General features: G+C 52.9%; 9 protein-coding genes across 9 annotated transcripts; 6 read left to right on the plus strand and 3 right to left on the minus strand.

Annotated features, from left to right (window-relative positions):
• Nucleotides 1–2,422: 2,422 nt before the first annotated feature.
• GUITHDRAFT_139795 (hypothetical protein) lies at nucleotides 2,423–4,204 on the minus strand (the record flags this gene model as incomplete). The annotated part of the gene is made up of 4 exons (XM_005831150.1): nucleotides 2,423–2,502; nucleotides 2,674–2,737; nucleotides 2,788–3,394; nucleotides 3,699–4,204. 4 exons carry the CDS (start codon nucleotides 4,202–4,204, stop codon nucleotides 2,423–2,425), a joined length of 1,257 nt encoding a protein of 418 aa, XP_005831207.1.
• A 748-nt stretch (nucleotides 4,205–4,952) lies between these two features.
• Nucleotides 4,953–5,867, plus strand: GUITHDRAFT_109687 (hypothetical protein; the record flags this gene model as incomplete). Its single annotated transcript, XM_005831151.1, has 1 exon — nucleotides 4,953–5,867. The coding sequence occupies one exon, from the start codon at nucleotides 4,953–4,955 to the stop codon at nucleotides 5,865–5,867; it is 915 nt and encodes a 304-aa protein (XP_005831208.1).
• Nucleotides 5,868–6,702: 835 nt separating this feature from the next.
• Nucleotides 6,703–7,638, plus strand: GUITHDRAFT_109688 (hypothetical protein; the record flags this gene model as incomplete). Its single annotated transcript, XM_005831152.1, has 1 exon — nucleotides 6,703–7,638. The coding sequence occupies one exon, from the start codon at nucleotides 6,703–6,705 to the stop codon at nucleotides 7,636–7,638; it is 936 nt and encodes a 311-aa protein (XP_005831209.1).
• A 1,025-nt stretch (nucleotides 7,639–8,663) lies between these two features.
• GUITHDRAFT_109689 (hypothetical protein) lies at nucleotides 8,664–9,599 on the plus strand (the record flags this gene model as incomplete). Its single annotated transcript, XM_005831153.1, has 1 exon — nucleotides 8,664–9,599. The coding sequence occupies one exon, from the start codon at nucleotides 8,664–8,666 to the stop codon at nucleotides 9,597–9,599; it is 936 nt and encodes a 311-aa protein (XP_005831210.1).
• Nucleotides 9,600–10,064: 465 nt separating this feature from the next.
• On the minus strand, nucleotides 10,065–10,904 carry GUITHDRAFT_152994 (hypothetical protein). The gene is made up of 4 exons (XM_005831154.1): nucleotides 10,703–10,904; nucleotides 10,463–10,605; nucleotides 10,239–10,418; nucleotides 10,065–10,188 (listed from the first exon to the last, which is right to left on the minus strand). The coding sequence occupies exons 1-4, from the start codon at nucleotides 10,877–10,879 to the stop codon at nucleotides 10,116–10,118; spliced, it is 573 nt and encodes a 190-aa protein (XP_005831211.1). The 5' UTR covers nucleotides 10,880–10,904; the 3' UTR covers nucleotides 10,065–10,115.
• Nucleotides 10,905–11,465: 561 nt separating this feature from the next.
• Nucleotides 11,466–14,125, plus strand: GUITHDRAFT_163590 (hypothetical protein; the record flags this gene model as incomplete). Its single annotated transcript, XM_005831155.1, has 14 exons — nucleotides 11,466–11,549; nucleotides 11,674–11,751; nucleotides 11,806–11,929; nucleotides 11,977–12,022; nucleotides 12,072–12,161; nucleotides 12,216–12,381; nucleotides 12,432–12,530; nucleotides 12,596–12,769; nucleotides 12,818–12,993; nucleotides 13,043–13,099; nucleotides 13,147–13,565; nucleotides 13,617–13,771; nucleotides 13,837–13,942; nucleotides 13,991–14,125. 14 exons carry the CDS (start codon nucleotides 11,466–11,468, stop codon nucleotides 14,065–14,067), a joined length of 1,851 nt encoding a protein of 616 aa, XP_005831212.1. The 3' UTR covers nucleotides 14,068–14,125.
• GUITHDRAFT_152995 (hypothetical protein) lies at nucleotides 14,089–14,873 on the plus strand (the record flags this gene model as incomplete). The annotated part of the gene is given in 4 exon segments (XM_005831156.1): nucleotides 14,089–14,593; nucleotides 14,638–14,645; nucleotides 14,656–14,779; nucleotides 14,815–14,873. Coding segments are annotated over 3 exon segments (477 nt in total), but the record flags the coding sequence as incomplete, so codon positions are not given.
• Nucleotides 14,874–19,610: 4,737 nt separating this feature from the next.
• Nucleotides 19,611–20,856, plus strand: GUITHDRAFT_109693 (hypothetical protein; the record flags this gene model as incomplete). Its single annotated transcript, XM_005831157.1, has 3 exons — nucleotides 19,611–20,002; nucleotides 20,509–20,670; nucleotides 20,712–20,856. The coding sequence occupies 3 exons, from the start codon at nucleotides 19,611–19,613 to the stop codon at nucleotides 20,854–20,856; spliced, it is 699 nt and encodes a 232-aa protein (XP_005831214.1).
• Nucleotides 20,857–20,958: 102 nt separating this feature from the next.
• Nucleotides 20,959–21,501, minus strand: GUITHDRAFT_139799 (hypothetical protein; the record flags this gene model as incomplete). Its single annotated transcript, XM_005831158.1, has 1 exon — nucleotides 20,959–21,501. The coding sequence occupies one exon, from the start codon at nucleotides 21,499–21,501 to the stop codon at nucleotides 20,959–20,961; it is 543 nt and encodes a 180-aa protein (XP_005831215.1).
• Between the last annotated feature and the right edge of the window lie 1,547 nt (nucleotides 21,502–23,048).

Genomic DNA, 23,048 nt, shown 5'->3' on the forward strand with positions numbered 1-23,048 from the left:
TACTTGGGACAACCTCGCATGCTAGAGATGACGGCCGGGCCGAAGGAGCGGGTGGGGTTGATAGGACACCATCTGGAGGAGCAGAATCAGATGCGTCACTGTCACGCAGATGAGACTCGCACCGATGGGCAGCAACACGACGTGCGCCAGGAAGACGGCAAAACCGATAGGAATGCAGGCTGCCTGCCCGCAGCGAGAGTCACGGCAGTTTCCCAGACCACATAGCAGAGCAAGAAGGTCATGGCGACCTCCCCAGAAAAGGCTGCGCCGTAACCGAAAGCAGGGTTTACAACGTTGGTTCCCAGACTGTTGGTCATATCCATTTCGCAAGGAAAAATCTAGGTCAGTACCTCCGTCCCCCCCTCCCTCTTCATATTCCTCCTCCCCCCTCCGTCTTTCCCTCACTTTCGTCTTCCATCCACTCCTCCCTCAACATTTCTCCTTCTTTACCGACTCGTATGTCAGGTATGAAAACTTCCTGCACGAGATGCTTGCTTCCTGCCGCTTGCACCTTTCCAAGGAGGAGGCAGCCAGGCGAGCAAGGACGGGAACAGCACAGTCTGAGGAGGAGCAGGAGGAGGAGGAGGAGAAGCTGCAAAGTCGGTTGAATCATATCGACAGTCTGCTATCCCGATCTTCAGAGTCATCAAGAGATTTGCCAGCACATCTTGGACGGATAGTTCCTTCTGATCGACGTATCAATTCAGATTCCACAAATGTTACATCAGATTCTCATTCTGCTGTGTTTCAAGATGCCGATGTTGTTTCTCAACACGTTGCTGCTGCTCCCTCCCAAGAAATTTCTCAGCAGACGCATGCGCCAGCTGCTGATGAACAAGATGAATCGCAGTTGAGTGATCAGGCAGAGCTTGTTCGCAGTGAAATTCCGATCCCTTCTTCTCAACCCTCCTTCCCTCCTGCGCTAGAGCATCCACCCGTGCAAACAGCTTCAAGACCGGACATAACTCTGGTCAGCTATCGACACGACGACGACAAGAAATCCAGTCGCTCTCCCCAGGACAAGGGCAAGGACAAAGGAGAATTGAATCATCGTAAGTGAAGAGATCCTTTGCCTCTTTGCATCAGCCCCATTCATCGTTTCTCGCAGGAACATCGGCAGACACTCTCGTTCCCCGACATCTCTCAACACTCGTCCAAGGGAGTGAGCCCGGGGACGGAGCTCCCGGTGCCTCATGTCAAAACATCCCCTGCCTCCTTTCCTTGACATCTCCTCTTCGCCCGACAGGTTCCGAGCCCCACCGTCTCCAACAAGACAAGGCGATCACGGATGTCTTTGACTGCAGATCTGACCTTTGCCGGGACGTGGCGTCATTGCGCCAATACTACTTCATGCTCACTTCTCTGCTCGCCCCTTCCTATATGCTCTACGAGCTTCAGGTCTACTTTCTCCTCCCCTTGTTCTTGTGCGCTTCTCACTAGCCAGTTACCCGCCAAAAATCTCCTCCTCCCCCTCCTCCTCCTTACCTTCCCGCTAGGTCTGCCTCTCGGATGGCCGACCTTGCTTCAGAAATTCGGCCGGGCATTTCATCGCCCTACGAGGAGCATTTGTGTGGGTCAAGCTACTCCTTTGGGGCTTTTTGTTCCAGGCAAGCACGAACCACAAGGATGAGGATGAGGAAAGAGATGAGAGGAGGGAGGAGAGGGAGAAGGAAGAATAAGTAGGAGCAAACGGAGCTGGAGGGGGAGTAGTAATAGGTGATGGCGGAATAAGAAGAAGCGAAGGAGGAGGAGGAAGCGGATTAGTAGTAGTGATGGGTGGAGGAGGAGGAGGAGGAGGAGGAGGAGTTCTGATTGTTACCCCGTAGGAGGTGTGGGTGAGGAGGGACAGATCACAGCTTCCGCTGAAGGTTCGATACGACGGAGACAAAGATGCATACTACGTCATGTTCAAAGTGAAACTACAGCGAGAGAAGGAGGAGGAGGAGGAGGAGGAGGAGGAGCGTGATAAGAATGCGCATGACCGCCTGCGGAGTTGGAGGGAGGAGGTGGATGTGGCGGCTCAGGTGAAGTCTCAAGACAACGATCGCTCTTCGATCATTCGGGTGAGATCTTCCTTCCTCCTCCCTCCTTACCTGACAAGTGCCAAGCTCGAGCAGAAAGTCCAGCTGCACTTTGAGCTGGCAAGCTCAGCTGACGGCATGGAGAAGGAAGTTCGTTTCCTGAAGCAGGAGAGGAAGAAGGAGCTTGAGAGCATGCCGCCCCTGCTGATCCCCCTTGCCATGCTCAGCTGTCGCTGGCTCAGCCGCGCCGTCCTCGATCAGAGGAGCGACTCTTGATCTGAGCATGGGCGCTCCTGCTCCCGACAACGAGGCCGCAGCCACTCATGCAGAGAGGAAGTTGAGAGGGACGGCAGAAACAGCACCGAGGGTGAGGCCCAGCGTCTGAAGGAGAAGAAACGAAGTCACGGGGTCACGAGGTCAGTCACGAGGTCCGTCACCATGCACAGCGCCAGCAGCGTTGAAGCCGTATCCCGCTGAGGACCTAATGGTGGATGAGGACGGAGAGCAGGCAGGAGGAGGGAGAGGGAGAGGAAGGAATAAGCGGCAATAGGAAGGGAGAGCGGGAAGGAGGGGACTCGGAAGATAAAAGGATGCAGAGGAAAGGGTACGACAGGCATGGCAGGGAGAGGCCCGGGGAAAGAATCATGTTCACCTGTTGACACTCGCTCCTGCCCCTTGATCAAGAAGATGGTTGCCGCGAATCCATTCGATACTGCCTGCGAGGAAGCAGAATCAGAGGGACAAGAGGAGAAGAGGAAGAACAGACCAGGAGGCAGACGGCAAGGAAAGCTGACTCGTTGTGGAAAGGAGCGAGGACCAGGGGACTTCGCTGGAGGAGGAGGAACAAAGGGATGAGGGCAACACGAAGGACAGCGAAGCTGAGAAGGAAACGCTCGGAGAGGAGATAGCAGAGGTGCCCTCCAGCCACTCGGCCCGCCAAGTCTCCCACGTTGTACATGGCGATAAGGAGGATGGGCATCCAGTTGCGATCGTCCTGACCTGCGCATGGGATCTTGGTGGTGATGCCAGGAAAGAGGCTGATGGTGAGCCAAAAGACGAAGAGAACTCCGATGGCGGACGGGTGGACTTTGCGGAAGACATCAATGACGGATGCGTCTTGAGAAGCAGGAGGAGGAGGAGGAGGAAGGCCTTCCTCAGGTACTAAGATCTCTCTCTCCTCGTCATCCAGAGCGTCCTCCCTCAGATTCTGCGCATGGGATCGACTCTGCCGCACCATCGGCATCCGCAGCAAGCTGAAGAACGACAGGGTGCACAGGAGAACAACAACGAGGGAGGAGATGAAGTAGATGATGGAGCTGGTGCGCAGGGCGTCGAAAGGAGGCAGATCGTCGAACCAAACCTTGGACAGGATGCTGGGAAAGCAGATGCGAGTCAGAGCTAGAAATCATGGGGAATGAAAGGGGAGCAACGAAATGAATCGAGTGAGTGTAAGATGAGAGATTGAACGTGTAAGAAAACATGCCAACGAGCGCCTCTGTCCTGCCCTCCGTTCACTCATATCCGCTGCCACCCCAACATGTCTCAACTCTCTCCATGTTCCTCTCCACTCTCCCTCAGGCTCTCTTCTTTCTTTCTCTCTCTCACTTTTCTTTCCCCTTTCCCTCTTCCCCCCCTCTTTCACTCCACCTCCTTCATCCTCCTCTCAGCAGAGCTCACCGGCATGTAGAAGTCAACAATCCCGCAACTGCCTGCCCGTTCATGAAGGCCCCGGTGTACGTGCTACCTACCTGCCCGGAGAGGCTGAAGAACACTGTCTGCAGCCCTGCTCCTGCTCCTCCGGCCACGCCAACCAAACCTACCAATAGAGCGAACTGCAAAGCCTGGTCCACAGACGCTTCCTGGAAGGGCTCAGTGTATCGCCATGCCTGATACATCGGGAAAGACAGAACGGCAAAGTACAAGAACAGGCAGATGTAAGCCTTCGCCTGGAAGCATCGGAACCACTTGAGCTGTAGCAGGAAGAAGAAAAGACTGGCAGAAAAATTCGCAATGGCGAACGCATCCGCGACGTCATATTGAGAAAACAGAGTGCTGAAGAAATCGACGGCGGAGACGAGGGAGTTCCATGGCGTAAGTGCTCCGCATCCAAGGAGGAGGAAGTAGATGAAAGTAGCAAGACTGTTTTCAGCTTCCTGCCTCTCTAGAATCGAAACATCCACCATCTCGTGAGCCGTCTGCTATTCTATTCTAAAAAGAGATCATGCACCATCTTTTCCGATACTACAACACCAGCTGCAATGACGGCGCTTCTCCTGCATAAGTCGAGAGTCAGCAACTACAAATTCTTCCAAATCCACATGCTCTTAAACAGGCATTCTAAACAATTATGCCAGAAGACTCATCCTTCGTCAACAGCAGATTCCAAGAACTCTCTGAACCTGCATCCTTCCTTCCAAACTTGTCGGGTTATGATCAGATTCTTATCCTCCACTCTTCCTCTTGGCTATCTGGATTTCGTAATATCCGCTCTCGTCCTCCTCCTCCTCCTCCTCCTCCTCCTCCTCCTCAACCTCAACCTCCGCAACAACAACCCCATGATTATACGGAGGCATGGGTATACCAACAAACCCGCCTCAACAGAAAACTAGGAAAAGGAAAAGGCAGACAAAACCTCTCCTGCAACCACGTTTACTCAAAGTTAAGTTAAAATTCAGTGAGAGGACAATCACGGGTGACTTCGCCCTTTACTCAAAGCTAAGTTAAAAAGAAGTACGGGTGACAGTTGATGAGAGTCCTGAATGAAAAAAAAAAACATCAATCCTACCAGAGAGATGCTGCCTTTCCTCTTTTCTACTCTCTGACTCTGAGGTCAGCGCGATCTTCTATCAGACACCCCCCCCCCCGATAGGTCCCGCCTTGTTTCACTTCGGCCCAACGACCGCGGCTTCTTCCGCTGCGCCGGCAGCGACTATGGCAGAGCAAGAACAGCTCTTCAGGCTGCGTGGCAGCGGTACCATAGCGCACTTGTCGACCACGCGCACCATGCCCCTCCAGGTCCTCGCTACGGTCTTCAAGGTAGGAGCGTATCAACGACATAGCCTCGAGCTCGGTTACAGCGACGTGGAGAAGCTTGAGCGAGGCAAGGCGTCTTCGCAGCGGTTCTGCATGAAGCTCAATGCTTGCTTCCAGTCCAAGGTCCCCCAGAGCCTGCCGCCAAGCATGCTCTTTGACGGAACCTCTGAGAGCAAGCGAGGCGATCCTCACGTCGGGATGGTTTGTCAAGCTGACATGACGGTCTGTTTGAAGCACGATGCGTATCTCTCTGTCTTGCTCCAGACCGTGATAGACAACCCAGCGAGCGACGTCATAGCAGTCATGCCGGGCCCGGCGGGGTCGGCGGATTACAAGCAAGTACATGTCAAACAGCACGAGTACATCTCGTTCGAGATGGCAGAGACGCCAGACAAGGTGTGCGAAAAGATCTACCAGCTCAGCCGGCTATGTCACGTTCTGAAGGAGGAGTTTATCGGAGAGCAAGCGAGGATTGCAGCTACGGGGATACTGGTGAATGGCAAGAGAGAAGACTTCGAGCTCGGGGCTGAGGTAGTGAGATCGTTCTTGTCAGAGGCCAAGGCTGATCCCGACCTTTGCGAGCTTTTCGACTGGCAAGTGCCCATGTTTGTGTGCTATGCTCCCATTCGAACAGATCTCGATGCCAGCAGGTCAGAAATCGAGCTCTTCATGTCGCAGATCCAGACGGAAGTCGCTGCGATCAGATCAAGAGACAAGACCCTCCTCAACGGACTAGCAGCATACATGTCGGACGACTACTTTCATTGCAAGGCTGACGCCATGAATGACCTTAACGCTAGAGAATCTTCTTGACTATCTCAATCGACCAGAAACAGAAGATACCGAGTGATGTAGAAGCGCGATGCTGTTAGGCTGCCGTCAGCTTGCGCCGGGACCCAGTCCCTGGCACAGTGCGGGAGGAGAGACATAGTTTGCGAATAGCTTGAAGCCGCCTCCTGTTGCGATCGTAATACATCACAGCTGTCCCTGTCACAGCCTTGGTAATTAATGCTGCTTATGGTCGAGACGATGTGCGGCCTGCAGCCGCTTGACCAGACTGCTCGCGTCATGATCACAACCGACTCGAAATACTTTCAATGCGCTTGTTATTCGAGTATACACAGGTCCCTCCCAAACACCTCAATCCCCAACAACGCTCTGCTCCTCCTTCTGTCTCATCTCACGCGCCGCAGTCTCGATGTGAACCAGGAACCCGCCAAGCAAGCTTCAGCTCGCGCCTGCTGCATCCTTGCCACAGCTCACCTATCGAACTCCTCTTTGATGAGGTCATGGCTCTCTTCCAGCGTCGTCGAGACCACGTGCACCTGCGCTAGTGACTGGGGGATCGCGCTCCTACTCGACTTCACGTCCTGCGACTCGTGCCCCACTATGACCACTGAGCGAGCATGCCGGGCCCTCTGGCGCGGACTTGCTGTAGCTGAAGACGACTGTCGGATCTTGTCGTTGTCTGCTTCGAAACGAAAAAAAAAACATCAATCCTACCAGAGAGATGCTGCCTTTCCTCTTTTCTACTCTCTGACTCTGAGGTCAGCGCGATCTTCTATCAGACACCCCCCCCCCCATAGGTCCCGCCTTGTTTCACTTCGGCCCAACGACCGCGGCTTCTTCCGCTGCGCCGGCAGCGACTATGGCAGAGCAAGAACAGCTCTTCAGGCTGCGTGGCAGCGGTACCATAGCGCACTTGTCGACCACGCGCACCATGCCCCTCCAGGTCCTCGCTGCGGTCTTCAAGGTAGGAGCGTATCAACGACATAGCCTCAAGCTCGATTACAGCGACGTGGAGAAGCTTGAGCGAGGCAAGGCGTCTTTGCAGCGGTTCTGCATGAAGCTCAATGCTTGCTTCCAGTCCAAGGTCCCCCAGAGCCTGCCGCCAAGCATGCTCTTTGACGGAACCTCTGAGAGCAAGCGAGGCGATCCTCACGTCGGGATGGTTTGTCAAGCTGACATGACGGTCTGTTTGAAGCACGATGCGTATCTCTCTGTCTTGCTCCAGACCGTGATAGACAACCCAGCGAGCGACGTCATAGCAGTCATGCCGGGCCCGGCGGGGTCGGCGGATTACAAGCAAGTACATGTCAAACAGCACGAGTACATCTCGTTCGAGATGGCAGAGACGCCAGACAAGGTGTGCGAAAAGATCTACCAGCTCAGCCGGCTATGTCACGTTCTGAAGGAGGAGTTTATCGGAGAGCAAGCGAGGATTGCAGCTACGGGGATACTGGTGAATGGCAAGAGAGAAGACTTCGAGCTCGGGGCTGAGGTAGTGAGATCGTTCTTGTCAGAGGCCAAGGCTGATCCCGACCTTTGCGAGCTTTTCGACTGGCAAGTGCCCATGTTTGTGTGCTATGCTCCCATTCGAACAGATCTCGATGCCAGCAGGTCAGAAATCGAGCTCCTCAGGATGGAAGTCGCTGACATGAGATCAAGAGACAAGGCCCTCAGAGCAGAGCTCCTCAACGGACTAGCAGCATACATGTCGGACGACTACTTTCATTGCAAGGCTGACGCCATGAATGACCTTAACCATCTCTGTGACTACCTCGACGAAGATGAGACCGAGTGATGTAGAAGCGCGATGCTGTAAGGCTGCCGTCAGCTTGCGCCGGGACCCAGTCCCTGGCACAGTGCGGGAGGAGAGACATAGTTTGCGAATAGCTTGAAGCCGCCTCCTGTTGCGATCGTAATACATCACAGCTGTCCCTGTCACAGCCTTGGTAATTAATGCTGCTTATGGTCGAGACGATGTGCGGCCTGCATTCACACCCGCCGTCGGGATGCCCACCGATGTGTCCAGACCTCTCCCGACAGCCCGGCCGGCTGACAGCAGAGCACAGCCCGCATCTACCTCCCGACTAGTATCGCCACAGCCTGCATGGTCTCCTACCCACGTGGGATGTTACTGCAAGCCCGCTCCCGAGCGCCCATGAAGCGGACTACTCGGATCTCTGCTCTCCGCACTCTCCCAAGTGAGGCTCAAGTGCAGCACCTTGACCAGACTGCTCGCGTCACGATCACAACCGACTCGAAATACTTTCAATGCGCTTGTTATTCGAGTATACACAGGTCCCTCCCAAACACCTCAATCCCCAACAACGCTCTGCTCCTCCTTCTGTCTCATCTCACGCGCCGCAGTCTCGATGTGAACCAGGAACCCGCCAAGCAAGCTTCAGCTCGCGCCTGCTGCATCCTTGCCACAGCTCACCTATCGAACTCCTCTTTGATGAGGTCATGGCTCTCTTCCAGCGTCGTCGAGACCACGTGCACCTGCGCTAGTGACTGGGGGATCGCGCTCCTACTCGACTTCACGTCCTGCGACTCGTGCCCCACTATGACCACTGAGCGAGCATGCCGGGCCCTCTGGCGCGGACTTGCTGTAGCTGAAGACGACTGTCGGATCTTGTCGTTGTCTGCTTCGAAACGAAAAAAAAAACATCAATCCTACCAGAGAGATGCTGCCTTTCCTCTTTTCTACTCTCTGACTCTGAGGTCAGCGCGATCTTCTATCAGACACCCCCCCCCCCGATAGGTCCCGCCTTGTTTCACTTCGGCCCAACGACCGCGGCTTCTTCCGCTGCGCCGGCAGCGACTATGGCAGAGCAAGAACAGCTCTTCAGGCTGCGTGGCAGCGGTACCATAGCGCACTTGTCGACCACGCGCACCATGCCCCTCCAGGTCCTCGCTGGGGTCTTCAAGGTAGGAGCGTATCAACGACATAGCCTCGAGCTCGGTTACAGCGACGTGAAGAAGCTCGAGCGAGCCGAGGCGTCTTTGCAGCGGTTCCGCATGAAGCTCAATGCTTGCTTCCAGTCCAAGGTCCCCCAGAGCCTGCCGCCAAGCATGCTCTTTGACGGAACCTCTGAGAGCAAGCGAGGCGATCCTCACGTCGGGATGGTTTGTCAAGCTGATATGACGGTCTGTTTGAAGCACGATGCGTATCTCTCTGTCTTGCTCCAGACCGTGATAGACAACCCAGCGAGCGACGTCATAGCAGTCATGCCGGGCCCGGCGGGGTCGGCGGATTACAAGCAAGTACATGTCAAACAGCACGAGTACATCTCGTTCGAGATGGCAGAGACGCCAGACAAGGTGTGCGAAAAGATCTACCAGCTCAGCCGGCTATGTCACGTTCTGAAAGAGGAGTTTATCGGAGAGCAAGCGAGGATTGCAGCTACGGGGATACTGGTGAATGGCAAGAGAGAAGACTTCGAGCTCGGGGCTGAGGTAGTGAGATCGTTCTTGTCAGAGGCCAAGGCTGATCCCGACCTTTGCGAGCTTTTCGACTGGCAAGTGCCCATGTTTGTGTGCTATGCTCCCATTCGAACAGATCTCGATGCCTGCAGGTCAGAAATCGAGCTCCTCAGGATGGAAGTCGCTGACATGAGATCAAGAGACAAGGCCCTCAGAGCAGAGCTCTTCAACGGACTAGAAGCATACATGTCGGACGACTACTTTCATTGCAAGGCTGACGCCATGAATGACCTTAACCATCTCTGTGACTACCTCGACGAAGATGAGACCGAGTGATGTAGAAGCGCGATGCTGTAAGGCTGCCGTCAGCTTGCGCCGGGACCCAGTCCCTGGCACAGTGCGGGAGGAGAGACATAGTTTGCGAATAGCTTGAAGCCGCCTCCTGTTGCGATCGTAATACATCACAGCTGTCCCTGTCACAGCCTTGGTAATTAATGCTGCTTATGGTCGAGACGATGTGCGGCCTGCATTCACACCCGCCGTCGGGATGCCCACCGATGCGTCAAGACCTCTCCCGACAGCCCGGCCGGCTGACAGCAGAGCACAGCCCGCATCTACCTCCCGACTAGTATCGCCACAGCCTGCATGGTCTCCTACCCACGTGGGATGTTACTGCAAGCCCGCTCCCGAGCGCCCATGAAGCGGACTACTCGGATCTCTGCTCTCCGCACTCTCCCAAGTGAGGCTCAAGTGCAGCACCTTGACCAGACTGCTCGCGTCACGATCACAACCGACTCGAAATACTTTCAATGCGCTTGTTATTCGAGTATACACAGGTCCCTCCCAAACACCTCAATCCCCAACAACGCTCTGCTCCTCCTTCTGTCTCATCTCACGCGCCGCAGTCTCGATGTGAACCAGGAACCTGCCAAGCAAGCTTCAGCTCGCGCCTGCTGCATCCTTGCCACAGCTCACCTATCGAACTCCTCTTTGATGAGGTCATGGCTCTCTTCCAGCGTCGTCGAGACCACGTGCACCTGCGCTAGTGACTTGGGGATCGCGCTCCTACTCGGCTTGACGTCCTGCGACTTTCTGTGTGCCATGATCATACATTGACTGTCCTTGAAGCCCATGTTCTGCCCAAACCATCTGTGCCTGCTCACCAAGATCAGCCAGCACACAGCAGAAAAGGGTCTCACCATTGATCCAGATCCTTCTCCTCCCCAGCGTTCCCAGCGTCGTACACATAGATTGCTCCCATGGCTCCATGCATGATCGCCGGCCATGCTGCTTCGTAGGCCCTATCCCCTGACACATCCCACAGCTCCACAGAAACATTCACCTTCAAGGAACACAAAGTGAGTGAGCGATGGAGGGAGCAGGGGTGAGGGAGGGAAGGGACAGAAGCTTAAAGAGAGAGATCAAGGAAAGCACATCACCGATCCTGTCCCTTTCCTCACAGTTCGATCAAACTCCAGGATTCTAGTACCAACCGTCGGCTTGGTGGGAGCCATGGACGGGTTTTCACAGTTCTGAACAGCATCTGCCAAGAAGTTTGCAAGAGAAGATTTGCCGCTCGACTTTGGTCCCACCATTAGGATTTTGACCTCCGTCATTGTCGATTGTATTCCCAGGCTACCTGCAACGACATGTATCAGTTTGGCAACATCTTCATGATTCAAGTTTCGATTAACACTCGATCCAATCAAAATGTTTTGATGTTTTTATGAACTTCATGTTTTTGGTATGTGCTCTTGATAATTCCTCTTACGACTCGAGCAGTCATGTCATTAGGATAGACGCATCAATCCATGCACTTGAGACTTGTCAGTACATTGTTGTCCTACTAAACCATTCCTTGTACCACGTGTCTTCACCTCCAAGTCCATCTCCTTCATCATCTTGCTTCTCCAGACTCTTCTATCTTCCTCTTTCCCTCGCTCCCGACCTCCCCTTGTCCATTTCAACCCCATGCTCTGTTCCTGCGGCAACCGCCATCGTTTGAACTCTCCACTGCAGGTTCCCCTCAGCTCACTTGCTAAAGATTCAGTCGGGCAGCAGATATTGACTAATTCATCGAATAGGTTCACAGATTAGTACATTGGAAAGGGTAGGGGTACTCTCACAGCACCCCTGAGATTGTATATGGAAGGTAGGGGTTAGAGGCAAACATCTCCTTGTGAAGTGGGGTAGGGGTCCGTGATGCTGCCAGTAGAACCCGGAGGGACATGGCATGAAAGAGCGAACGGGCAAAATGGGCGAGACGCGAGAAATGGAGGAAGGCAGGTGAAGAACGAGAAGCTGCTGAGGAGGATAGTGAGGCATCTGTGAGGAGCAAAGAGAAGTAGAGAGCAGGGAAGCAGGGAAGCAGAGCAGCAGGATGTCGAAAGCAAAACTACTTTTCTACAAGATCGCGCAGAAGACCGTCAATTTCTTCAAAGAGGACGAAGAAACCTTGCGGAAGAAAGAGATCTCAGGACAGACGCCGGTATGCATGCTTCATCCTCTTCAAGGTTTTGCTGAGATCTTGACCATATCAAAGGTTCACGTGGCGATCAACATCATCCTCCAGATCGGGTTGATCGTGGTGTTCATGCTGAATGTAGACCACCAGAAGTATCCTGCTCATCCGAACCCTCCGGCGTACCCTGGTGTTGGACAACCAGGTAGAGCATGCGGCTGTTAGGTATGAGTCGCTCACTCCTTGACCAAGGTGGTCCTACCTTGCCCCAGCCTGAGCCTGTCATCCCCTTCAAACGGTAAAGGAGGGATACAACAACCTTCCAGCACATTGTGATCGAATCTCAGGTATCCTGCTGGTTTTGATGTGTGGGGACCAAGACCAGACGGGAGTCTGACTTCTCGGCTCGCGGAGACCGTCATGCAGAACCAGTTCAAGTAGTTCAACTCTCTTCCGCCTCTCTGAAACCACACTCTGATGCTTCCTCAAAGGTTTTTCATCGAGATCACCACGTATGTTTACCTGGGATTTGCTCTCCAATACTCCTTCTTGAGGAAGTTCGGATACAGCACCATGTCTTTCGGTCTGCTTCAGGCTACGGTCGCTGCGCAGTGGGGGATCGTCTGGATGCAGCTGATAGACGTCATACACTGTCAGGTAGTCAACCAAGAGGGGAATATTAACTTGGAAGCTCAATGCTTGTCCAGTACCTCAAGTCAAACTTCATAAACATAGATGCGCAATGCACACCGCCATTCACTGCCGAACAGATCTCCCCGACCTATAGTCAGAAGCAGCTCAGACAGGTTCCCTGCTTGTTTGGAAATACTGGGAGAGGTGCGCTGTTGACGATCGCATTTCGGTTGAACAGGCGTGCTCATGCCAACTGTGGGATGTCATCCATGGCAACAGAAGTATTGTGACAGAGCAGCCGAATTATGCCCACCATACCCTCATCACGATAGGGAAGATGAACTTTGACAACACGTTTGTCATCACTCTACCCTCTTTGATGGAAGGCCTGTTAGCAACGATACCCGTGCAGGTATGTCGGCATTGTGGTCGTAGATGTTGGTGAAAGACTTTTCATCAGATCACGTACGGGATGCTGCTCGGTAAAGTCGGCCCCAGCCAGCTGATGCTCTGCGCTCTCACCTGCGTGACTTGCTACGGAATCAACTATTGGATCGTCATCTACGTGCTGGGGGCATGGGACCACGTGGGAGGCTCTTGTATCATACACGCATTCGGCGCTTTCTTTGGCATCGGGTAAGCCATGCGCTGCTCCTTTCATGAGCAACCTGAGAGAATGGTCTAGCTGCACTCTGTTTGCATCGCCAAAGGGAGTGGCTTCCAACCCGGACAACTCTCCAAGGTGCAGAACAACCTTTCCATGAATTCCAGGTGTGTGAGCGTGTACAGGTACAACGCAGACGTTCTCTGCACTGTAGGAGTGATCCTGAACTGGATCACCTTTCCATCCATCAATGCATACTTCGCCCCGGCTGCGGCGCAACAAGCAGTGGTCATCAACACTTACCTGTCACTTTTCAGCAGTTGTGTAGCATCGATGCTGTTCTCAAGCTTGTACTCACAGCAGTTCAAGTTCGATCCTGCAGACATTCAGCGCTCTTGCATATCCGGAGGAGTAGCGATCTCTTCAGTGGCCTCCCTCTTCGTTCAACCCTACCAGGCCATGCTGATCGGGTTTGCCGGAGGCTTTGCCTGCAGCACCTCCCACAACTTCCTCCGAAAGTTTCTCGAGAAGAAGCTGATGATAACTGACACCGTCGGTGTTGTCAGCCTGCATGCCATCCCCTCCGCCATCGCTTGGATCGCAGGTGAGCATGCTCGGGTCAGCTCTCAAGCTTGTTCATGTCGACACCTTGCAGGCGTCATCAGCGTGGCTCCTCTCAACACAGCCTACATGGGGAAATGGGCTGGTACTCAGTACATCTCCCAGCAGACTAAGACGCTGCCCTTCGGATTGGAGTACGGACAAATCTTTCAGCACACCGCTGGCAACGGCGATACAGCTCGTTACCAGGTAACCCCTCTTCAGCTGATAGCAATACCGCCCCCATGCTCCTTCTCCTCCTGACTTTCCTTAAGCTTATAATGTATCCTACCACCGTCGCCTTTGCTCTTTCTTCAGGAGCGCTGTGCGGATTTCTAGCGAGGAATGTGAAGGGGCCGTCGGTAGCCCGCAGCTTCTCAGGTGCCTGCATGCTTGTTGGGTCACCTTGTGCTGAGCTGTGCCTTGAAGATTCTATCTTCTGGTTTGTTCCCGAGGATTTCAGAAAGACAGAGGACCTGATGAGAAAGGAAACGACGGCCGTGTGAGAAGATGGAGGGAGACAGAAATCGCAATTACAATCGTACTTTACATCAAATACAAGGCAAAGAAATCAAGCGAAATGTGAGATATGAATGTTCCTAGACGGGGAAGGCTTGAAAGATTCCTTGACATCATCCTGACTGGTGAGTCTCTGTCCCAAGTAGAGGGAGGGATCGCGGTGTATGAATCGAGTCACGATGATCTCTGCCTCCACAGAGCAGCCCGGCCTCCTGCCTCCCACCTTGCTAGTGAATGGCCAGGAGTCCACGTTGATAGGTTTCATCACGCAGCCGCAGCCGCACCATGGACGTCGGTGAGAGCAGAAGCTGTCGCAAGACTCCGCGCCTGGGGAGAAGGACTGTCGGGCCCTGCTGCCCGTTGGCTCCTGACTGCCAATCACGTCGCCGACTTCTTCGTGGGCAATTGGCTGGCAGGAGAGTTTGCAAGTAGAGGACGAGGAGCTTGCATCCTCGAGCGAGGCCTGGGAGTCACGCTTGAGGTCCATAGGGCAGGAGGAATCTGTCCAGAGGGGAGAGCTCTGCACGGGAAGAGAATCACATCGAGGAAATCGAGAGGGAGAGCACAAAGGTTACATCATCGAATTCGTCGTTCAGCTCTGTGCTGATCATTGTCTTGTTCAAACATCGAGGAATCCAGGAAGGCGAAAAAGTTGACGTCTTCTTCTGCTTGTCAGTTGCCTTCCAATCCCTCGCTGCCAGCCGTCTGAGCTTCTTCCATATTTTGGATGAGCTGGCGAGTTTCAAAGGTCTGGCATCGGCACCCTCCTCTTTGCTCTCCTGCGCCCCAGATTTTGATTCAGACTCTTCGCCCTCGCTGCAAGTCTTGACGCTCTCTCCTGTTGCGGGCCGGTCAGCATCGGACTCGCTGTCGTCGCAGCGTCCACAGGCCGACGCATCATCAGCATTTGCAGGAAAATTCTGGATGTAGAATCTCTGCACCGGCGCTACTCCCCCGATCGAGCGACCTTGCTCTTTCGCGCTCAGTGGAGCAGGGGTGTAGTCCCGCTGCAATCCTTCGATGTTCATAGAGAAGCTGATCGAGTTGGTCTCACTGTCCCACCCTTGGGTAACATAGACGTAGGGGTTCTCCACCACCTCAGCGCAGTCTTCGTCGATCTCCTTCAGCATCAGGCTGGTCGTCCACGCGATGTTGCCTTGCTCCTGATCTTTGAAGATGCAGTACGCCTCCGGTGATTTGTTCCGACGATTTTGATCTTTATCTGCAAGCTATCGAGTGAGTTCATCTCTCTACAGCACTCGGTTTTATTTCTCACCTCCCAGGAACAGCTTCTGACTATCAGCACAAGAAACCTGATATGCCACATGTGAGGGAAGAGCTGTCATGGTCCTCGGAGTTCCTACCTCGGAAGGTTCAACAGAGGCGTCCCTGTTGCAGTACTTGCTGAGTGAACAAGTTTCTTCACACCCCTCTGTCACGGCCGAGCTCCTGTTTCAAGGTGAGATAGCATCTGCACGCATGGCTAGATTCATACTTGAGGCTAGCACTTGCTTCGCCGTCATACTTGCCTGCCACTGTGTCTTCGCATTGATTTCTCCCTGCTTCCTGCTCTCGATTTGACTTTTGGAGCCATTCATCGACAAAGCTCAAGTCTTTGCTCGGCTGAATCTCGCTTTCAGCCTTGCGTGAGAGCATTTGGTAGAACAGCAGCACTTTAGCCTTTTGCTTCAACAAGTCCTCGTTCCGAGAAGCTTGCCTTCCCAGGAACTACAAAGAGAGCGGCGCGTCAGGGCTCGGTCTGGCTATGATGCAGTTTCACTCACCATCGACGTGAATGGACTGTGCTTTGTCGCCACCTGACTCCGAAGATGGCTCCTACTCACCGACGTGATATCAGAATCTGCCACCGAAACATCGTCCTCCGAGTCACAAGGTCCCTCCCGCGGGTCCACGCTAAGAGGGATATCATAGCTCTGCTGTTCATCATCGTCTTCCGTGGCGTCTCCCAAGCCAGGTCTGGGACTCCTCAATGATTCAAGCATGGTCTCACGAGAGCGTGTTCCGTTCCCCAATGGACTACCCCACAGTTATGGATTTCCGGCTGACATAAGGCTAAAAACACGTCTGCAATGAAAGATGTCAGATACATCAGGTTGAAATCCTGCTTGATCATTGTTGAATCTCCACTCGGCATCTACTGTCTGACCTAGCTCTACCAGTACCTTCCTGCTCACACATATGCAAAACCACCAAAACCACCAAAAGAAGATGTCTCCTCTTCTCTCAACGCCTTCAGAAGAAGAAAGTTTTCATCGGCAGGTTACATTGAATGCATCCTCCCTCCCTCCCTCCTGCATGCCTGCCTGCCTTGCTCCCTGGTCCCACACTGCCATGCGATCCTTCGCGTCCACAAAGCGCACCGTCCACCCCCACCCGTTCGTTTTAGTACCCCACCCGTATATTTCACCTCTAAATCACCCACCATTACACTCCTTGTTGACCCACCCATCTGTACCTCAGGACTTTCCGTCATCGATCCCCGGGGACCACCCCACCCCCTATTGTACTGAGACTCCGGACTTCGGACAGTCACTTCTACCCCGATATCTTTCTTGTTTGAAGGGGGGTGGGTGGGTGTTCCGTGAAGAGGTAGAACAGGTGAGGCGCCTTTGACGGTGGGTAGGGGTACATCGATGGTAGGGTGGTCGTGACATAACATCTATAAATACGGGTAGTTTTAATATCAATTGGTGGGGTGATAATGAAACAGCGAGGGTCACAAAAGATGAGGGGGGGTGTCGGAATTCGGAAAAGCCTTGAGCTAAAAAGCAATTGTTGACCACCCCACGGTGGAGCGCTGCCAACATTGGTACCACCACTACCACCATGAATCACAGTGTTTGACACCGGTCAGAGGCCACCGGGGTAATTATTGGGGTAGTCCTACGTACCCCTACCATCACTGTCTCATGTACTACCCTACCCGATTGCATCAGGTGTATAATGAACGAGGGTCTTCTTAGAGGACCCCGGATGCAGACCTTCCCCTGTCTTCCTAGTTCCAATGACCCCTACCCCTATCAATTATGACCCCTATGTTGACAAGAACTGGTCTTTGACTGCCACCAGTCCGAATTCCTTTACTCCAGTTGCACACCTCCACCCCCTGGACCATGTACCCCCTGTGTATTCAATCACTGCCCACCTATTCCGTTTCATTGTGAGACTACGTTTGTAGTACCCCTCCTTAATGATACGTTTAACCCCTATCTAGAGGAGCTCACAGTCACGACTTCTTTCTGTACCCCACCTAAACATGACAACCCCTACCCCAGTAACAAATGGGCCTTCTCTCTCAGATACGTCCATACCCCCACCCCGACTGTGCAAGGACCCTTCAAACTATACCCTTCCAAGAAAACCCCACCCTCTTCAACCATTCCACCCCTACCCCCTAGTAAAGAAGTACCATCCGGGAGGTTGCAGGTGACGGCAAAGTGCTCTGCAGTCGAAGGGGTGGATCATTTCGGCAGGGGTGGGAGGGACTTGGCAAACAATATCAGCAGGGATCTAGGACGGGTACATTCTCCTGACATGGGTGGGTGGGGTAGTATCTTTTAGTCCGACATCAGCCCCAACGGACTTGTTTGTTCCAGCCACCCCTCGACAAGTGAAATATCCAATACCCCCACCCTCCAATACATCAAGATACCCCCTCTTACAAAGTGAAAATAATGTATATAAATACCCGTACTCTCGGGAAAATATTGCCATGGACCCCATATTTTTCATTGGTACCCCCACTTGGGGTAGGCATGAACGAGTTCCAAAAAAAACCCCGTAAAATCTAGAAAGAAAGTAAAAAAAAAGTATCAAATAATGATTTTAAGATTCCTAGACTACTACTCTATTGTCCCGGTACTGATTTTTAATTTAAACTTTGAGTCAACCAACTACCATTGGTCGGTTTGCCTTTCTTTTTCAGCCAATAACAAAAACTCCGATTCTCGTTTGCTATGCCGCACAGGAGTCAACGCTAGCGCTCGACGTGATGATGGAGACGTGGATCTTCAACTTCTTGGTTGTGATCCGAGGCATGAATTCTTGTTTGAACCTGGAGCTATGTCGACTGCAAGGGATACTTTGGTGAATTGGCTGGATCATTTGCAATTTACCATGTTCGGTCGTTGTAATCGACAGCATCGCATTGGTCAAGTAGTCAGACTATGATCCACCATTGCTTTCGCTTCACATTTGCTCAAACTATCTCGACAGTAAGATTAAGAATGACTGCACAGCCAGCCTGTGCCCGGACATTGTGACATCCAAGCTGAAGTCTAGATTTACGCTCGTGATACCGGGAGGCTAACGACAACTGTTTGTGCGAGTCGTGCGTGCCTTATTCAAGAGTCCAACCTAAGATGTTTATACAATCCCAATCTTTCTTACCCATTGATAAACAGATTTCCTTCTTCACGTCGCAGCATTAAAAGCAATTTTCTTCAATGGGTAGTTTTCTCCTGTTATAGCGATGGGTTTCTTGCTTGTCAAGCAAGAAAATTTAAGTCAGAACAGCAAGGAGCATATCGAAAATGAAGGGAGGGAGGAAGTGAGATCAGGGAGGAGAAAGCGAGCGAGCGAGCGAGCGAGCGAGTAGTAGGATGCGGTGCAATCAAAAAAAAGAGACTGAAGGGCCTACGGTTTTCTCCCACCGAAAGCAAAGTTACCGTCAGCGACGATGGTGAGGAGTGTGTCTCAAGCGCGGTTGTTGCGTGCCTCTTGTCTTTTGTAATGAGATGAAGGATGAAAACATGAAAGGGACGATAAGTTGGGGCAGCAGGGCCCGGATAGGAAGAGGAGACAGGAGCAAGAGGACGAGGTTGGAGCAAGAAGAGCACGTGGCAGGGGAACGGACAGGGTCAGATAATAAGAGATTCAAGAGAAGAATGCTAGAGTTGCTAAGAATTTCAAGGAATATTGAGATGAGGAGGTTGGATCACGAGATTAGTGAGGATGAAAGAAAGGCGGTAGGAAGAGGAGGGAGGTATCAGAGCTTTGCAGGGTGTGAGAGCGCAAGTGAAAGGGGAGCAGCCAGATTGAGTCTGCAGGATCAACAAGAAACGCAAGAGGAGGTGCTACTGTTCGAACGTGGTTCGGAAAGAGCAGGACATGCAACCTGATGCAGAAACGTTGCGACCTTGAATGATTTTGCTGACGAAACTGTGACAACTCTGTCTTCCGCGATGATTTACTTTCTGCACGCTGCTATGCCGTGACGGCTGACTTTTCGTTCCTCGAGGACAATGAGAGCGAGTTGTATGAAGATGTCCTGAAAGCAGAGAATATGCAATGTGAGCATGAAGAGACTTCAGTGCCACTCGAGCAAAGAAGAACGCAAGAAGTAGAATCAGGATCAGCGGCTGGATCGATACAACCGAGCCACAACTTCGTTTACCACGAGTCATTTCCTCGTGGCCGGGTGACTCAATCCCAAGTCCTTCCTTGGGAGAAGTGCATAACGCTTCTGAATCATGATACGAAGGATAAGAAGATACAAGTCAGTTCGAGCATGGCTGACTCGAGAGTTCACATCATTTCTTCCTACGATGTAGATCTGAATGACCTGATGAAGAACCTATGGCTGTGGGAGGTGAAATTCGAGATTTTCTTTGTTGAGGAGGAAGCGGAGTGGTTGGATGTCTTCTCATGGAAGAAGGACCAGAGCTTATTCCACCTCCTTCCCCTCATCTTCCAAGCAGATTTTGTCTGGTGGAAAGTGAAGAACTACAACATGCTTGCGCACAGCTTTCACTTGAATCAGGAGCGCGTGAGAGTTGGAATGAAAGATTGCATGTCGGAGAAAGTCAACGTTGGACGTGATAGTGGGGCGGAGGACCCAGGAGTGAATCTTGAAAATGTACTCGACGACGTTTTGAATCCTTTTCGGCGGCTAAAAGTTGGGTATTCAATGCTCAGCTCCGAGAAGGTCTCGAACTGATTTCATTACCGTTCGGTGACTCGTTAGTTCTTCCGAAAACTCGTCGGATGTGAGGGACTTGATGGCAGCCTGTGAGTGGCCGCTGGGACCGTCAGCAGGAGGCCGGGCTGGCACCTCCGACGACTCAATGGCGCGGTGCTGCGCACAGGCTGGCGGCGGCGCGTCAAATGAGTCAACTTTCGGCCAGGCTGGCAGTGCCAGGGCATTCTAGCTGAACTTTGATTTGTATGATCGTTAGCTACTTAACGACCAATTGCGGCAAGCGAGGACCATCCGTTTTTTAACATTGGTTCTGTCACTTGCACGGTGATCCAATAAACAAAGCACACGCTGCGAGTAAGAGACCCATCAAGCCTCGTTCTATCTGCTTACCCTGCATCCTGCATCGATTTCAACATGGTTTTGCAAGCTTCTTCTTGCTCCCCTTCATCATGGTGGGGCTGTGGCTGGTCATGTTCACGCTCTCCAGGATCCCGATATTCTACAGTGAGTACCAGTCGGAGGTGGCCAGGATGTCCGACGACGAGTGGCTAAGGGACCTCTGCGGCTACAAGAGCTGCGTGGAGTACATCAACGAGGCCGTGCAGTGGGTGCTGGGCTGGGCACCCGCTTCCTCATCGCCATCCTCGCGGTCGTGCTGCTCTTCCCGACGCTCCTCTACCCGATCTACAGCGCCCAGCTCAACCGCATGGCGGACCGGCGCGTCATGTCGTTCTACCACACCCCCTACGGGATGGACTACCACATGCAGTCGCACCGGTACCCGCTCATCACGGAGGTGCAGGACCCGCACGAGGACATCAAGAAGCTGGTCTGACCTTCTATTAGACGCCGGCTCACATCAGCACCCCCTCCGCCACGCCCAGGCAGCCCAGAGTGGTGACGACGGCGAAGTCCCTCCTCTTGGTGGAGATGGTCCTCACCTTGAGCAGGGGGCGGTCCTCAAGGGTGAAGCCGTGATCCTCTCCATCTCCCTCTGCATCAGCTCCAGCGCCTCGTCCTTGAACGGCATGCTGTGCACCTTGCAGTTGCTCCTGAACTCGGCGAGGGAGTGGGTCGCGATGTCCATGGCCGGGACGCTTCGCAGGTCCCCCCTGGCGGTGATGCTGTTGTAGGTCATGATGGGCTTGTCGAAGCCGAGGATGCGCGAGACGTAGTCGGGCGAGCCGACCGCCACGTGCCGCTGCAGCTGCTGGTTGATGTGGTGGTGCTGGAGGATGTGCTCGTTGTCGTCCCCGATGGCGGTGACGACGGAGGTCAGGACGCGGAGGGGTGCGTCCTCCTTCTGCTTCATCGTCACCGTCACCTCCTCCGTCATCACGGAGCCGTTGAAGCAGACTGAGGTGCGGCTCAGGCGGAGGCTGCCCAGCTCGGACTGCTCGATGCTCCAGTCCCCGCTGTAGAGCTGGATGTTGTGCAACGTGCTCGTCGATCCCACGGTGACGGTCTGCTTGAGCTGCATGGGGTTAATCACCTTCACCCCCGCCTCGTTGGCCTTGATGCTGCGGCAGGCGGCGCCCCAGGCCCGGCCGAGGTCGCCGAACTTCTGCAGCAGTCCCACCTCGTCCTTGTCCACCACGTGGCGACATGGGTTCCGTCCGGATGGTCAAGCCGAGCCCCTGCCTCATGATCATCGAGTCCAGCTGCTTCTGCCTGCTGCAGCTCCTCGCAAGCTCGCTCCACTGCTGCGATTCACGGCGGTGGAGTCGTCAGTGGTCGATTCAGGATTTTATCCGATGATCACTGTCAAGCCGCAGTGAGTCGCCAAACTCGGAAGAACAACAAAGCTGAGTACGGAAGCTACTGTGACAGAGTCGGTCGGAGTCGCGGAACTCAGTTCAGCCTTGAAGGACTGACTCGGAGCAGTGTCGGACTAGTAACTTGAGAGATTAACATTTACACTTGCATCCTATTACAATGTTTCTATGAGCAAAGATCTAGTATCTTAGACGAGAATATTATCAGTCTTTTAGCCTCGATGTTCATCATCATTACTAATCTACATCAAGGCAAGCAGATCGACTGCCTACAAGCGCTACAAGCTCAGAACAACGTACACTAGATGTACATGAACCAACGCAATTTGCAGGAAATGTCGTACAAAAAAACGCTTCAAACACAAAAATTCCACATAAAGACCATTGTACAGGTAAGAACTTTCTCCAAACGTGTGACAGAATGCCAACTTTAACCGTTTTCCTCTGCTTTGCACCGCTGGAGCAGCATGGCAATCGATTCGTAGGGGATCAACTAAAAGTTTCTCTTTACTCGAAGTAAAGTTTTAAAATTCATATCTAAATATCTAAAAAACAGACTTTTAAAAGGCCAAAAAAAACAAGTGGTCAATTGAACACCCCTACCCCCCACCCTGTGACCTTCTGCCATGGGCATGAGAGGGCTGGCTTGTTTACAATGCCGGAAGTTGGTGAGTAAGAGCGGTGAGAGAAGGGGAAAGGGAGGAAGGAGGTGAGGGAAGGAAGAAGACAAGAAGGTGAGCGAAGGAAGAAGAGGTTAACACGATGTAGAAGAACAAAAAGTAGCAAAACAGAGCAAAACAGAGAAAACAGAAATGAGGAAGTCCAGTGAAGTAGGGAGGTCTGGAACAAAATGAGATCTGATGCTCTAGACTACAAGACACAGACCAACGCATACCGCTATAAGATGAGGAGCGTTGTGAAAGAAGTCACACAGCACTTAGAGCAATGAAATAGCCTGCAAGACAGAGCAAGGTGGGAAGCAAAGGAATGGGTTTGATGTGTGTGGCATCAACGAAGCTCAAAGAGGGGGCATCCAGTCCGCATGATGTGAAGTGGCCTTGTGAAACAGAAGAAAAAATGCGACGGAGAGATCCCCTGCCTCAACTGTACGAGCAGAGGTCTGTTGCTCGCACTGAATAGTTTGCAACCTAACCTTCATATCTGTGCAGGACAAGCGCACGTATGCTCCCGGGCAGAGCTGAAAGTGCGGTGTTGATGTGCACCTCGAGGAGGCTGACAGTAGCTGATAGGA

Source organism: Guillardia theta (assembly GCF_000315625.1).
Source record: "Guillardia theta CCMP2712 unplaced genomic scaffold GUITHscaffold_41, whole genome shotgun sequence".
Lineage (NCBI taxonomy): Eukaryota > Cryptophyceae > Pyrenomonadales > Geminigeraceae > Guillardia > Guillardia theta.